A 24201-nucleotide genomic window follows, 5' to 3' on the forward strand; every position below is an offset into this window, starting at 1 on the left:
ATAATATTTTTTATTTTCATTTATTTTAGCCATCTCTCCCTGTATTCCCTCAACGACCCCCTCTCCACTCCTCTTCCCCACTTGATCCTCCCATTCCAGTGCCCCCCATCCATATCTATCTATTCTGTTTCCCTGTCCTAATGAGATCTCTCTGTTCCCTCTAGTCCCTTCCTCTATGTCTACCCTCTGTGGTTCTGTGGATAATAGCTTGGTTATCATTGACTTAACAGCTAATATTCACATGTAAGCCAATACATACCATATTTGTCTTTCTGGGTCTGGATTACCTCACTCAGGATGATTTTTTTTTTCTAACTCCAGCCATTTGCTTGCAAATTTTATGATGTCATTTTGTTTTAACAGCTGGGTAATACTCCATTGTGCAAAAAGTACCACATTTTCGTTATCCATTCTTCTGTTGAGGAACATCCAGGTTGTTTCCAGTTTCTATTATGAATAGAGGAGCAAAGCACATGATTGAGCAAGTGTCTCTGTGGTGGGATGAAGCATCCTTTGGGTATATGCCCAAGAGTGGTAAAGATGGACCTTGAGGTAGATCAATTCCGATCTTCCTGAGGAACTGCCACACTGATTTCCATAGTGGCTGTACAAGTTTGCACTCCCACCAGCAGTGGAGGAGTGCTCTTACTCGACATCCTCTCTGTTTTGTTGATCTTAGTCATTCTGACAGGTGCAGGTGGGAGATGGTATCTCAGAGTCATTTTGATTTGCATTTCTCTGAGGACTAAGGATGTTGAACATTTTTAAAAGTGTTTTTCAGCCATTTGAGTTTTTCTATTGAGAATTCTCTGTTTAGATCTGTAACCCATTTTTTAATTGGGTTATTTTTTCTTGATATCTAGTTTCTTGAATTATTTATGTATTTTGGATATTAGGCCTCTATTGGATATGTAGTTGGTAAAAATCTATTCCCATTCTGTAGGCTGCCACTTTGTCCAAATGACAGTGTCCCTTGCCTTACAGAAGCTTTTCAGTTTCATGAGATCCCTTCTGCTAATTCTTGATCTTAGTGCCTGCCCTACTGGTGTTCTGTTCAGAATGCCTTTTCCTGTGCCAATAAATGTGGTCAAGGATACCTCTCTTTTCTCTTCTCTCAGGTTCGGTGTATTTGGTTTTATGTTGAGGTCTTTGATCCATTTGGAGCTGAGTTTTATGCAGGGTGATAAGTGTGGATCTGTTTGGATTCTTGTACATGTGATCATCCAGTTTGATCAGCACATTTGTTAAAGATGCTATCATTTTTCCAGCATGGTGGCACACGCCTGTACGTCATCCTTACCTACATACTGAGTTTGAAGGACCTGGACTCCACAAACAACATTCAAGACCAGAGAAAATGCCTCTCTGAGTCTTTGCAGAGAAACAATAGAGGGAGAAAAAGGGGATCTTGACTTTTCAGACCCTACCGGGGAGCACAGGGTTCCTCTCTTATGAGCTTCTCTCCCTGTTTTACAGTGTATCATTACTTTGTGGACATTGTGTCTTGGAACAAGAACGTAAGAAGAGGGTTCATCACAATCAAACTGAGAGGCGAAGATGGAAATGTCACAGAATCCAAAATTGATCAGTAAGTAGAGCTACAAGCTGCGTCCGCTCGTTGGGATGTTCTTCTCACTCAGCAGCCACTCTCGGTGGGTGAAGGGACTCGCGTTCTTGAGCTTGCCCGCCTCTTGTTGCCTTGGTGGCTTTCTTCCCCTCCTCCTCCTCTGCATCTCCCTTCCCGCAACTCTCTTTCCTCATTTGCACACCCTCTCTGTGTGTCCCACTTGCTTGTTTTCATTTTTCTTCCTTCTCTTTTTATTTCAGCAATTAGATGGTTAGAATGAAAAAAAAAAAAAATCCGTGCCTTCTGTGAAATCCAAGCCATGCAGGACGGTGCTGATTTCACTGTGCTGGTGGAACACACCTGTAATCACAGCACTTGGGAGGCAGGGCCAGGAGGACTGTAGCAAGTGTGAGGCTAGCCTGGTCTACCCTGGGGGTGTAAGTCCAGCTGGGCTTATATAGTAAGACCTGTCTCAAAACCCAAAATGGGCTGGAGCAATGTTCAACTGTCAAAGCACTGGCTGCTCTTCCAGAGGACCCAGGTTCAGGTCCCAGCTCCCACGCAGTGGCTCACAACCACCCATAACCCCAGGTCCAGAGCATCCAATGCCCTCTTCTGTCTTCCACAGGTGTCAGGCGTGTATAAGTGCTACACAGACAGACATGCAGACAAACACCACATACACATAAACAGCTATAATAACGGCACCCCCAAAAGAAATGTGCAGACTTAAGCATTTCACTTTGTGTGTGTGTGTGTGTATCTGAGAACTTTTATCATACTCCACAAATGCATATAATTTTGACTTGTAATACAAATAATATTAATTTAAAAACATAGAGGAATATACAATATAAAAATGCAAGTTTATGCTAAAGAGTTCTTGATAGATTCTGTTTTTCTTTTCTTTTTTTAAAGATTTATATATATGTATGTATGCCTTCGTGACAGAAGAGGGCACCAGGTATCATTACAGATGGTTGTGAGCCATCAAGTGGTTGCTGGGAATTGAACTCAGGACCTCTGGAAGAGCAGCCAATGTTCTTAACTGCCAAGCCATCTCTCGATCCTCTCAGATTCTGTTTTTCAAATGTCTTCATTTTTTGGAAACCAAAATAAATAAATAAATAAATAAATAAATAAATAAATAACCCACATTTTATTTAACTGTTCTTGGGCAAGTGGTCCTGGGCGGCATAAGAAAGCAGGTTGAACAAGCCATGGAGAGCAAGCCAGTGAGCAGTGTTCCTCCACGGCCTGTGGTATTGTATTCCCCCAAATATTGTGCATGCTAATAAACTTATCTGGGGTCAGAGACAGAGCAGCCACAATATTAAACATAAAGGATAGGCAGTGGTAGCACACGCCTTTAATCCTAGCATTCCAGAGGCAGAAATCCATGTGTTCAAGGATACAGACAGGCATGGTGATTCATCACACCTTTAATCTCAGAAAGCGAGGCTTTAATTCCAGGGAGTGGTGGCAGAAAGCAGAAAGGTATATAAGACGTGAGGACCAGAAACTAGAAGCATTTGGCTGGTTAAGCTTTTAGCTGGTTAAGCTTCAGGCTTTTGAGCAGCAGTTCAGCTGAGACCCATTCTGGATGAGGACTCAGAGGCCTCCAGTCTGAGGAAACAAGACCAGCTGAGAAGTTGGCCAGGTGAGGTTAGCTGTGGCTTGTTCTGTATCTCTGATCTTTCAGCTTCACCCCAATACCTGGCCTCAGGTTTGATTTTATTAATAAGACTCTCTAAAATTCCTGCTACAACGGCCTCTGCCTACCTCTCTTCCTGCCTTGCTAGAGTCCCTGCCTTGAGTTCCCTTAGTGATGGACTGTGATCAGCTGTGTAGGCTAAATGAACTCTCTCCTTCCCAAGTTGTCTTCGGTCATTTCTATTACAGCAACAGGGAGCAAGCTAGGGAAGTGCCTGTGTAAATGCATCTTGCATTGAGAATAGTAGTTTTGGGTTATTGAATCAAGTGTGTGGAACACATTGCCTAAGGGGGTTCTAGGCTAGACCCTGTGAGATGCTAATACCACTGTACTCTACCTGTGAAGAAACTGAGGCTAGAGAGCTGAGTGGTTTGGTCAGTGCCACACACCTAGTCAGTGTGAGTGTGGCGGGAGCAGCAGGTCTGTTCACCAAGTACCCCCATCACTCTGTGACTGAGTCTGCTCCTCTCACTGAGCCACTGCACCGCCCTCCACCCCCCTCTCTACCCCCCCACCCCCTCCACCGCACCCCACCCTACCCCCCTCGCCACTTCCTTGCACTTGAACTTGGAGAGTGGTGGTGTTTTTCAGGGTTCCTCACTGACTGGTTTCCGATCTGATATCCCCGTGCCCACAGCAGGCTAGGGTTCTCTGGAAGGGCAGCAGCAGGGAGGACGTCATGAGAAACCAGCCTCAGGTGGTGCATGGGCCGTGGGTTAAGTGGAGGGAACCGGCACAGATCTGGCCCGGAATACAGACTTCCAGAATACGCAGCACCTAAGGGGTCTGGAGGACACTGTGCGTCACACCCGGGAGGGCTCTGACCCAGTTCGGGTGTTCATGCCGTCAACCACTTTCATGTTTCCTTTGCGTACATCTGAGAACTTTTATTCTTACTAAGTGAATCTTGACCAAGTGTGAATCCCTAAATGTGAATTTTGAAATATCTTTTTGTTTGTTTTGAGGCAGGGCCTTGTTGCAATCCAGGCTGATCTTGAACTCACTAAGTAGTCCAGACTGGTCTTACCTTCTTGCCTTCACTTTTTTAAAAAATAATTTATTTATTTTTATTTTATGTGCATTAGTGTTTTGCCTGCATATATGTCTGTGTGAAGGTGTCAGATCCCCACCTGGAACTGGAGTTACAGACAGTTGTGAGCTGCCATGTGGGTGCTGGGAATTGAACCCTGGTCCTCTGGAAGAACAGCCAGTGCTCTTAACCACTAAGCCATCTCTCCAGCCCTTGCTTTCATTTCTTGATTAAGATCAAGGCCTTGGACCATTGAGTTGGCTCAGTGGGCAAAGTCATTTGCTGCTAAGCCTGACAGCCTGGCATGGTGGAAAGGAGAAAACCGACTTCCCCCACAAGTGGTCCTCTGACCTACACTGTGCCGTGCATGTGTGCACCTGTACACAGAGATAGAGAGGGTGAGATGAAAGAAAGAAAGAGAGAGAGAGAGAGAGAGAGAGAGAGAGAGAGAGAGAGAGAGAGAGAAAGGAAGAAGGATGATAGACAGATGATAGACTATAAATGTAACTGAAAACAACTGTCTGTTAAGAGCTAGACTTTAAGAAAGAGAAGAGACAAACACAAGAAGGTAACTTTTATTATGGACTATGGGGGTCCAGCCCCTCGATAGTCCCCTCCCAGGGTCTGGGAAGAATCTACAACCAGCTGATAATTAATCTTTGATGAGAAGAAATGAATCTATGTACACGAAATTCCTTAGTCCAATACATTTTATTATTCTGTCAGTTTTCTCTCTACAAGCTTATACTCTGCTCTCATTTTTAGCTCCTTTCTTGCCCAATTTCTCTTTACATTTATCTGTTGTCCCCTCCAGGTTCAACCTTAATTTCTTCATTTAGTTCCACCCCTTCTAGGTTCTCATCCATTTAGTTCTTTCCCATATCAGCTCCTCTCCCATCTCCTTCTCTCTCATCTTGTTCTTTCCCATCTGGCTCTTCCTCATCTTCCATCTCATTCCTCTAGTACTCTCTTCTAGCCCTTCAATCTAGTTCTTCCCCATCTCACTTTCCTCTCAAGTTCTTACCCATCTAGTTCTTCCATTCTCTTTTTTCTTCTCCATCCTCCAGTGCCCTGGAAGTCCTGGTATATGTACACTTACAAGCAGTATTCCCTTAGCAGTGCAAAGCCAGGCTTCCAGGGTCAAATGGAGGGGTGCTAAGAATCACATAGAGAGGCAATAACCATTAATTATCATTTGCAACCCCAAAGGGAAGTGACCAATGGGGAAATGAATTAACTAAAGGCTAAATTCAGGTAATATCTAAGAAGAGGAATCTTATGTGCTCGACTATAATCTTAAGCATGATTAGTAGAAAATGTTAAGACTCTATAAGTTGCTAGGTCAATGGGAGAAAATAAAACTGCCTTCTTTTTTCCTGTGGCTCCTATCTGTCCAAGCTATCTGCTGTTTTTCTGCAGGGTGGGGAAAAGTGTACTCAGTCGCTAGGCAACCTGTGTACAGGTGGATGCCTCTGGTGATAGTTAAAGGGAGATCTGGAACTAGAGGTAAGATTTGGAAAAGGAGGAAGTAAAGCTTAATTGGCACATCTGCCAGGCTTTCTCAAACAGGTAGTCTGGACACTTAAGTCTGTCCTTAGAGAGTACAGAGGTATCTCTGATAAGGTACTTTCCTCCATCTGGCCAGATGCTGCCAATGACTTGATAATTACAGGGAGGCTTGAACTGGGGTTCTGGCTGTGAATAACTTTCAGCGCACAAGGTTATCTAAATATTCCTTTAGTAGAGGGGAAATGGTGTCCAATAAATGATGGAAAAGCTACAATAGCACACAAGAAACTCATAGCAGGAAACAGCTGATAATCAAAAGCCAAATATCATCAAGGCTCCTTGAACCTTAGCTTGACCTCTGGAAGGCCCTTGGCTGAAATCCTACTTTATATTCTTGAGGCTTGCAGCAAACTTTACCTGGGTCTCATGGTAAGACCTGTAGTTCTTGGAAAGTTGGGCCGGAGGATTGCAAATTCGAGGACTATTTAAGCCACGGAAGGATAGGCTGGACACATTAGTAAAATCCTGCCCCAAAGATCGAAGCACAAAGCAGACTTAGGAGACTGCTCAGTGGTGGGTGGCTTCATGATGGTGCTATGGGTTTGCGCTCCAGTCCTGGGAGAAAGGGGAAGGCAGAGAACACTGGAGCCTTAACATCCTTAATGCTGCTTTCACATTCCATTTTTTTTTTTAATGGTTAAAGTAACATGTATTTAGAATTAGCCTCTGGGCTCAATTTAGATGATCCCAATTTTGTTGGCGACATCCAACACGTCATAATCTGAAACCCCAGTGATGCTCAGTCATCTCTCTCTGGGGCGGCCCAGCACTGTTCTTACTCCCCTGGGAAGCTGGGGAAGGAAGCCACGGGTAACTCACAAGCACCCTGGGTTTGGGGCAGTGGGCTGGCTCCAGACATAGATCTCAGGTTGGGATTAGGGGATCACACAGGTGTTTGTTACCCCAGCCCCACTGGAATCACATCTAAGGCTTCATGGAGTGTGGCAGGGCTGGAGGAACTCGGAGCTGGGTTTCATCACTGCACACTGCTGCATATAAGATCTCCCAGGTGGAGAGCCTGGGCTCCACAGGCAGCTGTGGGGGATGTGTGTGAGATTCCGACTGCATCTTGAACACAGCAGACAGTCGAGTAGCACACTTCCTCAACGTCACTTGGGGGGCCAGTAGCTTCCTTTAGGCATTCCTACAGGCTCAGGGGTCTTTGCTCATGAAAGCCAGCGTGTGTAGGCAAGGGGACCAAAGGGTCACCTGCTGGGCAGACTTGGAGGCTGGAAGCAGCGTTCACTCGTTAGCAATCTACATTCATTTTAAAATGCCATTTCTCCCTTCCAGCGAACCATCAACGTTTCAGAAATACCATCAAGTGAGTCTACTTGCAAGATTTAATCAAGACCTGGATAAAGTGGCAGAAATGTCCTTGTTGTTCTCCACAGGGTCTGTAGTAGGTCCAAAATACAAGCTCAGGGTCCTGCGAATGAAGCTGAGGTCCCTGGCCCATCCAGACAGGTGAGCCACAGGCAGGTCTGGCAAGCTCCTGTTACCTTCCTCCCTCCTCCCCTCTCTCTCTCCCTCCCTCCCTTCCATTCTTTCTGAGACAGGGTCTTATGATGTAGCCCAGGCTAGCCTCAAACATGTGGCAATTCTCCTGCCCCAGGCTTCAAAATGATGAATTTCTTTTACTGAAAAATTTAGGGTACTGTGCCAGACAATGGTGGTGCACACCTTTAATCCCAGCACTTGAGAGGCAGAGGCAGGCAGATCTCTGTGAGTTCAAGGCCAGCCTGGTCTACAAAGTGAGTTCCAGACAGAGAAACCCTGTCTCAAAAAACAAACAGGAAAATGGTGAGTGTACTGCAAAAGTATTTAGCAATAAAAGATTCTTTAAAAGGGTATTCACTGTATCTTATAACAAGGTCTTTTGATTAATTGATTAATCAATTAATTAATCGTGCAGGTCTGTATTCCTATCTAGTCTGGAGGCTGTGTGTCAGGGGAATCAAAAGTTTCAGGACTGAAGAGGCTACATGAGTTCAAGGAAAACCTGGGTTTCATCGAGACCCCATTTCAAGAACCAAAAGGGAAGAGCCAGGGTGTGGCGCTTTCTCATCCCAGCCCTTGCCAAGTGGGGGCGGGAGGAGTGAGAGGGGAATAGAGGACCTGGGCTGATTCCTAGAGCCCACGTGGTGCCGCACAAGCATCTGGAAACTGCAGTGAAGAGGGGGTCTGAAGCCCTCATGTGACCTCCAGGGGTACACAGCCCGCACGAAGGCACACCACCCATACACATAAAATACACCCCCCACCCCCCCACCCCCGCTTCTTTTTCAAGACAGGGTTTCTCCGTGTAGTCCTGGCTGTCCTGGAATTTGCTCTGTAGACCAGGCTGGCCTCCAACTCACGGAGATCTGCCTGGCTCTGCCTCCCGAGTGCTGGGATGAAAGGCGTGCGCCACCACTGCCACCTGCCTATAAAATACATCTTTTAAAAAAGACTGGAGTAGCCAGGCAGCAGTGGTGGCACACACCTTTAATCCCAGCACTCGGGAGGCAGAGCCAGGAGGATCTCTGTGAGTTCGAGGACAACCTGGTCTACAGCGTGGGTTCCAGGACAGGAACCAAAACTACACGGAGAAACCCTGTCTCGAAAAACCACAAAAAAAAAAAAAAAAAAAAGAGTGCAGCAGAGTTGAATGAGATTCCACCCCCTACTTTCTTGTGCACGTCTGCCTTCCCTAGCCATTTGCCCGTTGTATTGGAAACACCTGCTCTACAACTGTAAGGAGGTGGCTTACCTGACTAGACCGGGGGGGGGGGGGGGGTTTGGGGCGTTCACTGACGAGGATCTTTGGTTTCCCCAGGCCTCACTTGTGTCGCTATGATCTTGTCCTCATGGAAAATGTTGAGACGTTCTTCCGACCTATTCTGTGCTCAAAGTAGCTCCTGTCAGGACGCAAGGACAACGGTGACACCAGGATCTCTACAGCTACAGGCCTTTCGTGCCTCACTCTACTTCACCCTGAAGGCTCTAAAAGCACGGGAAAAAAAAAAAAGCCCAAGGTTATTTTCGGCAGTATCCCACGGATGTCACATCACAAAATGTCAAACGACCTGTGATTATGAAACAGCACCAGGAGGAGAGCCCCTAACTAGGGCAAGACAGAAATAACTGGGCTCCCGGCAGCAGAGCGCGCTTCGTCAGCCACGTCCTGGGGCCTCGCGTGTCCCTAACTGTCAGCTCTGCTGCCTGTCACATCACACCCTCAGGGCCAGGGGTCAGCCATGTTGGGAGTGAAGGACGGAGGCTTCGCTGGGTTTCTGTGCACCCACCCGATCCTCCACCACCCTGGCATGAAGAGGAGAACAAGTCGGACTACCTCATGGGAAGTGTGGGTTGGGAAGGCCAGTCTGGGAAGGCTTTGTGAAATCCCTTGAGTCCATAATGTGAATGTGCTTCTATTTCGATATGGCTTAGCTCTCATGTGTAGATGCGCAACCTGTCCTTCTCAGCACCAACTTCCCTGCTGACTCCGGAGTGCCAAGGAGGCTCCGGCTTCCAGCCTTTTCTGAAGTGATGCTGATGGCCAGAGACAGTGGGATGGGCTCAAGGCCCTGAGGTCTGTGCTGAGACCAGGGACTAAGTGGAAGGAAGAAGGAGGAGAAACAGGAGCAGCATCACTCATGGACTGGGCAGAGAGAGAGTCTGGAGAGAATCGGGCTTGCTTTCACTGAAGTTGCCAAAGTGTCGGTTACAGGATAGATTTTCTGTTCTGGGATCGAGCGTGTTAGGTGCTGTGAGCCGCCTTCTCAGCCCCAGACAACATTATTTAAAGCAACCCTTAAGAATGTTTTTTTTTCCTGCCTACTCATTAATCCATAATTATGCTAGGAAATTCTTTAAGGTGCTGAGATGGAAAATAAAAATAAACTGTGCACAATCCCACCGACGCTAACCTTTTGACACGACGCTCTAACTCATGGGGCTAATGCGAATGCGAAGCGTAGCCCAGTTCTTGGTGCATGAAACCTTCAGGAAGTCTTCCGAGGCCTCCCTGGAGGCTGAAGCAACCTCTGAGTATTTCTGAATGACAGCTGCAGCCAAGTCAAGAGGTCCCAGAGGGCCAGGGACAGAGAAGGTAAAATGACAGTCAGACAGAGGGTCCAGATGCCTGGTGTGAAGATGGCTACTCCCCACCCCACGGCCGTGACCACTCCGGGAAGGTGTCACAGGCCCAGGATACATCTCTTCATCAAACCGCCCCGGCTGCTGTAAAGAAATGGACACCATGAGCCAATGGGTCCAAATCTACATGGTTTTAGTGTCCTTTCCTGTTGCTATGATAAAATACCCTGACAAAAATAACTTCAAGGGGGAAGGGGTTGTTTTAGCTCACAGTCCAAGGGCCCAGTCCACTGTGGCCGGGACGTCAAGGTAGAAGAGCTTGGAGACAGCTGGTCGTCACAGCCACAATCAGGAAACAGGGTGATGAATGCAGGCTTGCTAGTATTCAGCTCCATTCCTCGACACATTTAAGGAATTATTACATTTTATTAGTTTACTTTGTGTGTGTATTTCTGTGTGCACACACGTATACGTGTGGAAGGCAGAAGACAACTTGTGGGAGTGAGTTCTCTCCTTCCAATGCGTGGGTCCCAGGAATCTGGTCATCAGGCTTAGAGGCAAGCACATTCGCCAACTAAGCCATCTCCCTGGAGCAGTTTCTCAGCTCTACACAGTCCAGATCCCCTGCTAAGGAATGGTGCCACCTACAGTGGGCAGGTCTCTTCGTCTCAATAAAAGACATGCCCAGAGCTGCATTACCTGGGTGACTCCAACTTCTGTCAACTAATCATCATGCTACTTTTATTAGTCAGGGTTCTCTAGAGGAACAGGACTCTCTCCCTCTGTATGTGTGTGTGTGTGTGTGTGTGTGTGTGTGTGTGTGTGTGTGTGTCTGTGTGTGTATTATATACACAAAGGGGATTTACTAGAATGGCTTACAGGTTGTGGTCCAGCTATTCCAACAATGGCTGTCTACCAACAGAGAATCTTAGAGCTCAGCAGTTGTTCAGTCCATGAGGCTGGATGTCTCAGCTGGTTTTCTGTATACGATGGGATGCTGAAGAAGACTGTCATGCCAGTGAAGGAATGGACTTGGCATTGAGAGCAAGCATATAAAGAAAGAAAGCTTCCTTCTTCCTCATCCTTTATAGGCTGGGCAGAAGGTGTGCCCCAGATGAAAGGTGGATCTTCTCACCTCAAAGAGCCAGATTAAAAATGGGTCTTTTCACTTTCAATGATTTAACTGAGAAAGAAAATCCCTCACAGACATGCCCAGCCATTTGGGTTTTCGTTAATTCCAGATGTTGTCAAGTTGACAACCAAGGATAGACACCACAGCACTTCACATCCTCTAGTCTTCCTACATAGCAAGGGTCTTCTCTGTTTAAGGAAGAGATGGCTGAGCTCTGGGTGGAGGAAGGCTCAGTGCACACTTACTCATAGGAGCTCCCTATCACTCTCAGATGTCTTCAGCCACTGTGGACAGTGGCTGTGGCGAGGGGCTTTGATTTCAGAGGTTTTTATTGGTCCTATATTAGCATAGTCACTTTCCCCTCTTTCCCTTGTCTCCAGAGGGCCAAAATAACTGTACAAATGTCAAGAATGGGAATTTCTGTCAAGTCACAAACTCTTGGGACCCCTGGGTTTTGAGCACAGCTCTGAGCTGATATAGGTCCTGTGTAGCTGCTCTGGGATGAATGGGTGGGTAGATGAATGAATGGGTAAGAAAGGAAGTAGTGTATATTTATGTGTATGTGGTGTGTGTGTGCATGTGTATGTATATGTGTGTGATGTGTGTGTGGTGTGTATGTGTGTGTATGTATATGTGTGTGGTATGTGTGTTTGGTGTTTGTGTGTGTGTGTGTGTGTGTATGTGTGTGTGTGTGTACATGTATGTAGAGGAATGGAGTCTGACACTCTAAGCTGGAATGACTGTGTTGGGACACACACACACACATGAGAACATTGTCAGAGGCATGAAGTAGCAGGGTGTATAATGATAACCTTTGATGAATGGGGAGAGATCTATGGAACAACCTTTGTACACTGTAAATATGTATTACTCTCACTGGGCAGGAAGAGATTGGGTGGGAGAGCCAGACCAGGAGGATGGTGGGAATAAGGGCAGAGTCACACAAGAAGTAGAGGAAGTAAGACAAGTAGAAAATGAGGCAACAAGCCATGAGCCATATGGAGAGCGTAGATTAGAAATATGAGCTAATTTAAGTGGTAGGAGCTGGTTAGTAACAAGCCTAAGCTATTTGCCAAGCATTTGTAATTAAGTCTCAGTGTGATTATTTGAGAACTAGCTGGTGGGATAGAAAAATCTACCTACAGAGAGACATTCCCCCATTTTCTTAATTGGAAAATTTCAAATATATACAGAGACAGAGAAAAGAGTATAAAATCCACCTCCATGTGCCCATTACCCAGTTTTTTAAACTCCTGTCCTGTTGTTTTGATACAAATTCACGACATTACATAATTTATTTCCCCCTTCTCCCCCATTCCTACTTCCTCCCTAGTGTCTCATATAACCTAGGCTGGCCTCGAACTCAATATGTAGCCAAGGGTGACTTTGAACTGAATGTTCTGCCTCAACTTCCTAAGTGTGGGGATGGGTGTGTGCAACTATGCTGCTGGGACTGAACCCAGGCTTTGTGCATGTTAGGTGAGTACTCCACCAGCTAAGCTGGCTTCTCAGCCCAGTGCAAATATTTGGTAACTTTTCTTCTCTGTCTGTCTGTCTGTGTCTGTGTCTGTCTGTCTCTCTCCAGGGTCTGTGGTGGTTTGAATGAGAATGGCCCCCACAGGCTCATATATTTGAATGCTTGTTCCCCAGGTTGTGAAACTGTTTAGGAAGGATTAGGAGGTGTGGCCTTGGAGGAAGTGTGTCACTGGAGGTAGGCTTTGAGGTTTTAAAACCCCACACCAGGCCCAGTCTCTTTCTCTCTGCCTCTGACTTACAGATAAGACGTGAGCTCTCAGCGACTGCCATGCTTCCCATTGTGATGATCATGAACTGACCTTCTGACAATGTAAACAAGTCCCCAATTAAATGATTCTATAAGTTGCCTAGGCCATGTGTCTCTTCACAACAATAGAACAGTAACTAAGACAAGGTATCACTACGTTTTGTCCCAGGCTGGCCTTGAATTTGTAAACCACATGCCTCAGGCTCTCAAATTGCCACTACGCCTTGCCTTACTTCAGGATCTTGAAAAGATAAAGTATACCCCCTTTCCTTCTTATAAACAACTCAAGTTATTCTTAACCCCTGCAGCTTGTTTGACTGTTAGTCTAGCTATCTGTGTGGTACCCGTGTCCTAGTTACTGCATCTCTGGGGACCCTTCTCATTCAAACCACCACACTGCACCAGCTCAGGATATTCGGACCTGCCTCTTTCTTTTAGGGAGTGTCTTGATACCCATTTTTGAATGTGCCATAAGTAACCTACCAGTCCTGAGATGATGGGAATTCCAGATGCTCACAGTCCCTTATATCAAAACAAGGCCAAGAATACTTGAGGGATCAATTCTTGCATGTCCAGTTGCTAGGATTTTGTACACTCGAATTTTGACACATGTTCCCCGGTGGACACAAAGAAGTGCACTGAAGTGCTTTCTGTCTTTTGACCCTTTGAAGTCCTCCCCCACTTTGTCAGCCACATGCGCTGTCACTTCATGTCTCCACTCTGCAGCCTGTCCCTCTTGCTCGATTCCCACTGCTATGGTCCTTCTCTTTTTTGTTTTTGTTTTTGCTGTTGTGGAATATTAGCTTAAGGTGTGTTATATTTGTTTATGCTGTGGAATATGTGTTTAATGATGTAAAGATGTGTTGCATTCTTTCATGTTGCATTTGTTTAACCCTGTGAAGCTGTGTTACTTTGCCTGCCTAAAACACCTGATTGGTCTAATAAAGAGCTGAACAGCCAATAGCTAGGCAGGAGAGAGGATAGGCGGGGCTGGCATGCAGAGAGACTAAATAGGAGGAGAAATCTAAAGAAGAGGGGGAGTAGCGAGAAAAGGAGGACAGGAGGACACCGGGGCTAGCCACACAGCCACACAGCCACACAGCCACACAGCCACACAGCCACACAGCCACACAGCCACACAGCCACACAGGCAGCCACGGAGTAAGAAGGAAAGAAAGATATATGGAATAAAGAAAGGTAAAAAGCCCAGAGGCAAGGCGTAGTTAACGAGAAATGGGATGATTTAAGTTAGAAAAGCTGGCTAGAAATGAGCCAAGCTAAGGCTGAGCATTCATAAATTAGAATAAGTGTCTGTGTATTTATTTGGGAGCTGGGTGGCCAGCCCCCAGGGAGTAAAAAGAACCAACAACAGTTTTTGTTTTTGTTTTCCCACCACAGCATTTGCAGTTAACTCAGAGTATGTTCTACTTTCTCTGACATGTAGACTTTCTCAAATGAGAATGGAATCTTCCCCCTTCCCCCTTCCTGCTTTTGAAGACAGGTTCTCATTGTAATCCCAGGCTGTCCTCAAAGTCCCCATCCTGCCTCAGCTTCCCAAGTGCTGGGATTGCAGACGTGCACCACATGTCTGGCTGGTGGAATCATCCTTATTAAATGCTCCTAGGCTTATCTTACCACCTATCATTTATCAACGCACCAATTCCCCAGCCTAGTACTCTCCAAGCTGTCAATTCCCATTCATTTCTCACAAGCTTTGGGCTTCCCTGAAGGTTGGCTTCCTCGGGGCCAGCTCATTCGCTCTTTCCTCTAACAGCTTGCTCATCCTAGAGAGTAAACTCAAACCTCACCTCTTTCAGAATTCACACACTGTGAGGACCACACTAGTTTTGGATATCTGAATCTGGGTTTTCTTTTGGAAGACGCCATTCTCTCTACCCTCCTACCCTGCCCCTTTCTGGATTTTGCTTAGTATTTAAGAATGACTGCACTTGTGGTCCTCCTGCTCCTCCTCAAGTGCTGAATCAATCATATGACCACCACGTCCAGCATCACAGAATCTTTGTAAGATTCAGATGTGTGTCTCAGGTTTGTCCGTGCTAGCTCCTAGACAAGAGTTATAACACCGAAGTTTTTCATCCGTTAAGGCACATACTGAAATGTGTTTATGGGGAGTGGTGATAGTGAGCACCCACCCCTTAGGTGCTGAGTAGAAGGGCAAGTCTGTTTCTTTCTGTGGTGGTCACCGTCAGCGCCAGATCCACATTTGTTGGCTACATTTGCTTAGTGGGACAGACTATGAACCAGGCTGTTGGACCACCATGCTGCAAGCTGGCGGTGGCAGGCTCACCACTCACCCCTAGATCTCCCAGTTCTGACACAGGGGGCAGCGGCGGGGGAGCTCAGGGCGGAGGAGGCAGGAGCGCGCAGACCAGCAGGCTCTCACAGTCCCTGGAGGGGGCGGGGCCTGCAGCGCGGCGGGGGCGGGGCACCGCGCAGACCACGCCCCCGTCCGTCGACGAACGCGCTCCGCCCGCCCAGCCGGCGCACGGGGAAGGGCTCGGCGTTGCCACGCGGGGAGCGCGCTCCCCGGCCCGGCCGCGGCATGCGCGCGCTGCTCGGCCTGCTCCTGGTATTCGGCGCCTGCACCTTCGCGCTGTACCTGCTGTCCACGCGGCTGCCCGTGGGGCCGAGGCTGGCGTCGGCGGAGGAGCCCCAAGGCCGGTGAGTGCGAGCGCGCGGGGCGGCGGCTGGGGCGGAGCTCAGAGGCTTGGAGGTGATGCGCTGGGGGCACCTTGGCGCTTTTCTCTGCACCCGGGTCGTCTTCCAGCCCCAGCCATCTCGGCCTCCGTGGCTCTCCTTCCTCAACCCACTTTCCCACACCAGGCAATCTTGAGAGGTGCAGCCCGGACTTGGGGTTACGAGGCTATGATCCGGTCTGTCCTCTTCCTGTCTGACTCTGCTCCCCATGACAGCCGAGCGAGTCATGAGGCGGTAGACTTGCTGGGCGGGTTTCCCAGTTGCGGCATACTACTTTCAAAGTGTATGAAGTGTGCCTGGCGCGTTGCCGCATTACCAAGAGGCTTAGCTGGCGTGCGGGTAGCAGGACAGCTGTTTTCAGTAACCATTGTCTTTCACTAGAGCTGAAAAAGCTCTCTTGTGGATGTCAGAGGTACTCAGGAGATCTAGGAGGGGTTGCTCATGGTTTATCTCTGCTGGAGTAAAGAACTGTCGAGATGGCAGAGGCAGGGTAGTCTTTGTACTGTGACCCTTGGACGGGATTCACAGTGCTCCAGGCCTAGAGCAGGGTGAACAGGCAGGCTCAGGAAAGGGTTGGCTTCAAGCCTGCCACATTATCAAGAAAGCTGTGTTTATGATGTGAGATAGATATAATTTTAAATGCTGAAACTGTTGCTTTGCCTAGTACATTAGGGCAACGCGGTGTCCACATAGTTCTGGGCTTGCTGGGGAGGGGGTCTCCTTGAAAGGAAGGCAATATAGGATGTTCAGCACTTGCCTGGTAATGAATATACTTGCCTTTTTGGAGTAGATCAAAAAGAGACTGGGTCAGTGATGGAGGCCATGCTCAGCATGGGGGAGGCTGTGGGATTCCATCTTACACCCCCTGAATACGTCAAGAGGGAATTTAGTGGTTACCCAGTACCAGATCCTTTTTAGGGGAGGAAAGCGAGGCCCATGGACACTCCAAGGTCACACAACCAGGACATAGCAGAGTGGGATGCTGGCCTAGGTCTCTTGCTCCCGAGTCGGGGCTCTCCGATCTGCCTCTGTTGTGTTCGACTGGGCCACCTGTCGTCTGGAATTCATCTTTGTGTGTATCCCCAGATTGTGTGTTTATAAACTTACTCTAGGAAGAAGACATGTCAAGTAACTTTCTTAGGCACCAGGCTTCTCTGGAATCCATGTTTCCATCTGATTTTCGAATCCCCAGGTCACTGTGGTTCCCCTCAGACCTAGCCGAGCTGCGGGAGCTCTCGGAAGTCCTTCGGGAGTACCGGAAGGAGCACCAGGCCTACGTGTTCCTGCTCTTCTGCAGTGCCTACCTCTACAAACAGGGCTTTGCCATCCCTGGCTCCAGTTTCCTGGTCAGTGGCCTGTCCTCTTTCCAACTGGTTTCCTGTTCTGTAACATGCGGCCCCTGCTCCAGAAACCCCTTTATCTGTGCGGCAGGGTGACATGAAGCACGGTGTGGAGAGGCTGTCCTGAGTGGGCATTCAGCACTTAGTGACCCTCCAAGCTTCCTGTTGTCCCGAGTCCCTCTCCTCCCCCAGCACCTTTTCCCACTCCAGATTCCGCTTAGACCTACCCAAGCAGATTGGGGGTTGGAAACAGGAAGAAGAGCAAACATGTCTGAGAGAGGGAGCTGGATGCTGGAGCTCCAGGGCTAAGTCCTTTGGGCTGACCCTGGACTGACTTCCCCCTTGAGCTGATCCTGCTTCGGGACAGAGAGCCAGATGCTACGTGGTGCTGTATAGCCTAGGTTGGTAAGGGCTGCACACCCAGAATTGGGGTGCGTTTTAGCCCTGCCTAGTGTGATCTTGGTTGTGAGGCTGGCTCTCTCTCCCTGGTAGGATGGGGTAGGGGTAACACAAGACAGGGTATGGTGAGCACTACTCAGGACTCATGGCCAAGCATGTGTCACAGCCACGGCCTCCTCGTGGCCGAGTTCCCCTCTGTCCTGTTTGCTGGCCTTTGCTCACTCATTTGTTCACTTGTTCATGCTTTGTAGGTTTATGTGTGTGTCTGTGTGTGTCTGTGTACATGTGTGTAGGTGCTGTGGAGGCCAGAAGAGGGCACCAGATCCCCTGAAGCCGGAGTGACAGGCAGTTGTCAGCCACCCCGCATGGGTGCTGGGATCCAAACACTGGTCCTCCACAAGAGCAGGAAGCACTCTTAGCCGCCACACCATCTATCCAGTTCATGTTTTGAGACGAGGTCTCACTCTGTAGTACAGACTGGTCTGGAAACTCATATGCTAGCCCAGGTTGGCTGTAGCATGAATCTTAACTGGTCTTATTAATAAGAACAAACCTGAAGCCAGGTATTGGGGTGATTGCTGGAAGATCAGAGAGACAGAATAAGCCACAGTTACCTCACCTTGCCAGTTCCTCAGCTGATCCTGTTTCCTCAGACTGGAAGCCTCTCAGTCCTCATCCAGAATGAATCTCAACTGAACTACTGCTCAAAAGCCTAAAAGCTTAACCAGCCAAAAGCTTCTAGTTCCTGGTTTTCACGCCTTATATACCTTTCTGCTTTCTGACATTACTTCCTGGGATTAAAGGCGTGAGTCACCGTGCTTGGCTGATTCCAATGTGGCCTTGAACTCACAGAGATCCGGATGGATCTCTGCCTCCCAAGTGATAGGATTAAAGGCCACTGTGTACCACCATTTTCTGGCCTCTATGTCTAGTGGCTGTTCTGTTCTCTGACCCCAGATAAGTTTATTAGGGTGCACAATATTTTGAGGAACACAATACCACCACATTTGGCCTTGAATTCAAAGCCATCCTCCTGCCTCAGCCTCCCAAGTGCTGGGATTACAGGTGTGTGCCAGCACACTTGGCTTTTCCCACATGCTTTCTTCCGGATCCCGTGCTTTGAGGCAGGGTGATAGTCACCAGCCAAACTGCACTTGTGAAGTATGAATTAACTTTTCTATTCTTGTGAAACTAAGGCTTTAAAGGTCAATTAGGACTGTGGCCAACACGGGAGCCCAGTGTGAGCTTACTAATCAGATGAAAAACAAAGAAGGCATCTTACTTGGATTACTGAAGGTACATTCATGGTCTACACAATAGTGAAATGGCTTGTGAGCTTCATTTCCCCTTTTGGTGCCCCAGTGACTGTGGGGGTAACTGTAGCGCTTGCCGCAGCCAGGTAATGTCTGCGCCTAGTCTCCTTTTTAACTTGCCAGTGCCCACTGAGTGCTAGGCCTTGTCCTCGTAAGGGTGAGGAGCCTCGGGCTAGGCTTACAGTTCCATGTTTTCATTCACCTCTTAAAATGGGCCTTGGGCGTTGGCTGTGAAAGCCACTGAAAGCGAGAGAGCCGATACACAGGCTCCAGGACAAGCCCACCGCAGCGGCTGGGTGTTCTCACGGCTGGGGGCTTGCTTTCTTTGCAGAATGTTTTGGCTGGTGCCTTGTTTGGGCCATGGCTGGGACTTTTGCTGTGCTGTGTGCTGACCTCTGTGGGCGCCACATGCTGCTACCTGCTCTCCAGTGTTTTCGGCAAGCAGCTGGTCATCTCCTACTTTCCTGATAAAGTGGCCCTGCTGCAGAGGAAGGTAAGGCGGGGCACACCCGATCGCCAGGTCTCTGAGCTCATGGTCTGAGAGCATCGGGAGCGGGGATTTCCCACAGTGCTCCTTCACCCTGCCTGGGAGCTGGGGAGGGTTCATGTGTGGTCTTTAGGAAGCACAGACCTGTGATCAAATCCCAGTCCAGTTCTTGTTGTTACCTGCTCTGTGGCTTTGAGTTAAGTTTCCGACCCCTCTGATCCTCAGCTACTGTGTTTTCATTTATTTCTTTATTTAGTTAATTCTGTGCATGTATGTGTGTTGGTGTGTGTGTGTGTGTGTGTGTGTGTGTATGCTTGTGTATGTGTGAGCGCATGTGAGAGAGAGTCTTTCACTGAGCTAGACTGGTTGGCCAGTAAGCCTCATGGATCCTCCTTTCTCTGCTCCCAGCACTGGGAGATCCCAGGCTTGTGCCCCGGCCCCAGGCCTTTTTTTTTTTTTTTTTTTTTTGACTTGGGTTCCGTGATCAAATGCAGATCCTTATGCTGACAGGGCAAGAGCTTTGCCGTCTGAGCATCTCCCTGGCCCAGTTTTTGTTTTTTTTTTACGAGGTCTCACTGTGTAACTCGAGCTAGCCTAAAAGGCATGGAAGTCCTCCTGTTTCAGCCTCTCGAGTTCCTGAGTGCAGGGATTATAAATGTGAACCACCAGGGGCAGCTGGCAGTTGTGTTTGCAAAAGGGGGAACTCTTTCCCAGCCTGGAGGGGAGGGGGCTGGGGGGAGGAGCTGGGGAGGAGCTGGGGCGGAGCTGGGGAGGGGCGGGGGAGGAGCTGGGGAGGGGCGGGGGAGGAGCTGGGGAGGGGCGGGGGAGGAGCTGGGGCGGAGCTGGGAGGGGCGGGGGGAGGAGCTGGGTGGAGCTGTCCAGCTTCAGTGTGCTGCAGAGCCATTCTGCTCCTGATGGTGGGCTCTCTCTGCAGGTGGAGGAGAACAGAAACAGCCTGTTCTTTTTCCTGCTGTTCCTCAGACTCTTCCCCATGACGCCGAACTGGTTCTTGAACCTCTCGGCCCCAATTCTGAACATCCCCATCGTGCAGTTTTTCTTCTCAGTGCTTATCGGTAAGATGTGGGGGAGCGGCTGGTGGAGGCACTGCCCTCCGTCACCCGCCGCCTGCCGCCCACCTGCCACCCGGCCACACAACAGCCTTCTCTGACTTCAAACCCTCCTCTGGCTTGAACCTACAAATACTTTGGGAGCAGCTAAGGATTGCTCATTCCGTGCCCATATTTAGTACTTCTTAAGTGCCCAGCATGTGTTGGGCACTGGGATTGAGCAGGGTCATCTCTGTAAACCCCGTGACTTGACTCCAAGATGTGCTAGCAGGCTGAAGGGCTGGCATCAGGGAGGTTCCTGTCTGTCTTCTGAGAACGATTTCCCTCCCCAGAAATCACTTAACCAGATTAGAGTTGGGGTTAAGAGCAGTGTTTTTTTTTTTGTTTTGTTTTGTTTTGTTTTGTTTTGTTTTGTTTTGTTTTTAAGTGTGGGCTTTCGGCCACCTTTACTGCAAGTTAAAGCGATCACATCCTTCCCGTCTGTGAGTGGTACCGTGTTACTGCAGTAAACCACCACTGTCCTTAAAGCAGGGGCAAAGATGCTCAGACCTTCCTTAGGGTGTGTGTGGGGGTGACAGTCAGGGGTTTGTGTCCACGTTAACAAGTGTGCTGTGGAGCTGGAACTATTAATAGGAATGTCTGAGAGAAATGGAAGGAGGCTGACCACAGCCGGTTCTTAGGCAGCTTGCTGAGTACCTCAGCACTCTGCTAATGGGGCTTAAAAGCTTGTCATTACCGAAGGGACTCCAGCCTAGAAGGACTCTGGAGACAGAGTTCCTTCCTGAGGGCCAGCCTGTGTCCTTGAACTGTCTGGTCATTATCTTCCATGTTCTTCTTCACTGAAGTAGAGGAATGGGTTATCAGGGCCCTAACCGATCAGAAACTCAGGAGTAGGGGCAGGGAATAGGCTCCTAACAGGAGGGCTCTGGAGCTTTACTGCAGAAGCAAGGAACTAGGATCTCCGAGGCGGAGCCTAAGAGTGTATTTTGTCTTGTTATTTGTGATATGGCTGTGTTATGTAGCTGAGGCTGGCCTCAAACTTTCAGTTTTTTGCCTCGGCCTTCCACGTGCTAGACTATAGGCATCCACTACGTTTGGCTTGTAATTTCTCTTTGAGACAGGGTCTCACTATGGAGCTCTGGCTGGCTCTCTACTCACTATGAAGACCAGGAAGTCTTGGAACTCACAGAGATCCATCTGCCTCTCTCTCCTGGCGCTGAAGACGTACTCCATTATGCCGGACTTGGGTGTTTTTGTTTTTCCCTTAAACATTACAGGGCTGTTGTGTTTAGTTTTGAGACAAAGTCTCAGCATAAGGTCCAGGCTGGCCTTGAATTTGTTGCTATTCTCCTGCCTCAGCCTCCTGATGACTGAAATGATAACATGTGCCACCAAGCCTGACTCTAAGGAATTTTTATGCCACATGCTGCCCAGCTAGCAGACAGACTCTGGTGTGCAGAGCCTTGCTAAATTCTCAGAGTGCAGAACATACAGAGTTGTACTTTGCAGAAACTTGTTTTGTTTGTTGGGTTTTGATTTGTTTTTTTTTTTTTTTTTTTTGGTTTTTCGAGACAGGGTTTCTCTGTGTAGCTTTGCGCCTTTCCTGGAACTCGCTTTGGAGACCAGGCTGGCCTCGAACTCACAGAGATCCGCCTGCCTCTGCCTCCCGAGTGCTGGGATTAAAGGCGTGCGCCACCACCGCCCGGCCCTGTTTGTTGGGTTTTGAAACACTTTAATGCACACTGAGAAATTTCATGGTGCCTGGTCTCCTTTCTCTGGTTTGGCTCTTGGGTCCCACCTTCAGCAGGTACATGGTCTCCAGCATTTCTCTCTCAGCTCACTCTCTGAGTTATTATTTTTTTCTGTGTGAGTAGTAAATTCTCCTTATTGTAATATATATATTTGTGTGGCCCATCGTAAGGCCTTTTGTTGGAGAAGGCGGGGTGTATAGGTAGTGTGGGGAGAAAAGGAAGAAGGTAGATTGTTTAGGGGGTTAAGAGTTGGACAGAGAGCTAGAGCCACTACTCTGAATCCCTGGCCATCTTCTAGTGCCGTTTCCTACCATCCTGTCCATCCATGGACCGTCTCTACTTTCCTCTTCCAGGTTTGATCCCATACAATTTCATCTGCGTGCAGACAGGCTCCATCCTGTCCACACTCACTTCTCTGGATGCTCTCTTCTCCTGGGAAACCGTCTTGAAGCTGTTGGCCATTGCCCTGGTCGCTTTGGTTCCTGGAACCCTCATCAAGAAATTTAGCCGGAAGCACCTGGCGCTGAGTGACAGGAGCAACACCAGTCGCCTGGGTGGCAGGAAGGACTCGTGACACAGGTTCCATGTCTACCACAGCCCTGGACGCTGCTGCTGATCTGTGTGATGGCCCTTTTAATGCCCTTACTGTGTTTTAATTGCCCTCAAAAGGTGATCTCAAGGGCGTTCTAGTGTGCGCAGAGGCCTATTAGAAGGGCGCTCTGTTTGAGGGTCCAGTCCCATTTAGCAGGGTGCTGTGTAATGGACTGTTTTCTAGAAAATCTTGTTTTGGTTCTATCCAGGACCAGGGGACTCAGTCCGCTGGGCTTGCCCTTGCTGGTCCCTGAGACGTCTTGGGAGAAGGTGGCCTTTTGGACAGGCTGTGTAGCAGGTATTCCTGTTAAATCCCTGTGGGTGTTAGTGTCACACAGAACTCTAGCCCCTGTTAGTCTCTTGAAGAGTGTCTGCTCTACCTTTTTGCTGATGATCTACCTCTCCATAAGCCAAGGGACATGTGACAAACCGCCTAAGACTTACACCCACAGCTTGAGTGCAATGATTCCTGCCATACCCCGTTCACACACTGATGTTCCTGTCTACGTCTAAGCTCCTTGTGGTTGTATGTCTTGATAGTTAAGCTGATCCAGACATGATTAAATATGAATGGAGACAGCTTTGCATGTTCTGAATGTGTTCTGAGGAAATTCTCCCCCGTCCGAAGGCCCCGCCGTGTTTCATCTGAGTCAAATGGCCATCTGTCCTTTTCTGCCTGGGAATCCCTTCTACTGCCTCCTGCTGGGGGAGTGGCATCAGTACAGGAGGCTGCCGGCCAGTACACCCTGTGCGTGTTTTTTTTTTATTTTGCCTTTGCTAAGAATAGCTGAGGAATTTGTACTTTTTAATTCCGAGAGGAAAAAGTGGTGTGATTGCTGGGCTATTTTGTAGTCACTTGGAGCTGTCGTTGCGTTTTCCAGCTGTGGCACTGGACTGTGGACCTCGGCACCCGAGCTAATAGCTCTGTGGGCTTGGGCCTAATAGGAACAACTCATGACGAGGACTCACCAGAACTGCTGTTCTAAGGCATCACAGGCTGGGCTGGTGTGTTTGTCTCAAGCCTGGGCTCAGCCAGGAGTCTTGCCAAGGCTTCAATCTGGGCCTGATGTGCATACTCAGGCTCCACATTAAGAGTGGATTTCCATGTCGTGGTTTTTTTTAAGGCTTTCATTAAAAAAAAAAAAAATGTATGAAAGAGGCCTTTCTAATGAGGGGGTATGAGGAGGACACTATGCTTGAAGCCAGTGGTTCCAGAGCATTTTGGAATAGAGAGGGAGGGAGAGAAGACGGGTTTTCTCCCCCTTTTGCATGTATGTCCTTTTTCACTCTCAGGCTCCCCAGACGTGTGTCCCCAGTGGGATTTTGCACAAGTGTGCCTTATCAGGGATGAGCTCACGGGTGAAGGGATTTCCCAAATCCATGGACATAAACATTCTACTGTGAAGACAGAACATAAGAGCTTGTCTGTACACATTGCTGACCCAAAACTGCCCTTTCCAAAGGGACCAGAATTGGCTGAAAAATACAATCCGAAAGACTGGTTTAGCTTTCCACCCCCAGCAGGCCTCTGACCAAACGATGCCAGCTCCTCATTTGCCTCTCCTGGCGTCTTTAAGGGTGATGTCATGGTAACGGGACAGCTGCAGGAACGGCAGCAGATGGCTCGGGAAGAAGCCGAGTGCCTGCCTAAGCTCTTATG

General features: G+C 48.5%; 2 protein-coding genes across 2 annotated transcripts in view; both read left to right on the forward strand.

Moving 5' to 3' along the window:
* The window catches only part of Liph (lipase H), a 51116-nt gene extending 41336 nt beyond the window's left edge, over positions 1-9780 (forward strand). Inside the window, exons 8-10 of the mRNA XM_076548539.1 lie at positions 1477-1588; positions 7174-7347; positions 8699-9780. Of these exons, the coding sequence (XP_076404654.1) occupies positions 1477-1588; positions 7174-7347; positions 8699-8777 (365 nt within the window). The 3' untranslated portion in view covers positions 8778-9780. The remainder of the gene's footprint in view (positions 1-1476; positions 1589-7173; positions 7348-8698) is intronic.
* Positions 9781-15361: 5581 nt separating this feature from the next.
* Positions 15362-23120, forward strand: Tmem41a (transmembrane protein 41A). Its single transcript, XM_006987729.4, has 5 exons — positions 15362-15557; positions 16786-16939; positions 18977-19138; positions 20067-20205; positions 22304-23120. Exons 1-5 carry the CDS (start codon positions 15439-15441, stop codon positions 22522-22524), a joined length of 795 nt encoding a protein of 264 aa, XP_006987791.1. The 5' UTR covers positions 15362-15438; the 3' UTR covers positions 22525-23120.
* Positions 23121-24201: the final 1081 nt, after the last annotated feature.

The sequence above is a fragment of the Peromyscus maniculatus genome, chromosome 12, assembly GCF_049852395.1.
Source record: "Peromyscus maniculatus bairdii isolate BWxNUB_F1_BW_parent chromosome 12, HU_Pman_BW_mat_3.1, whole genome shotgun sequence".
NCBI classification, from domain to species: Eukaryota; Metazoa; Chordata; class Mammalia; order Rodentia; family Cricetidae; genus Peromyscus; species Peromyscus maniculatus.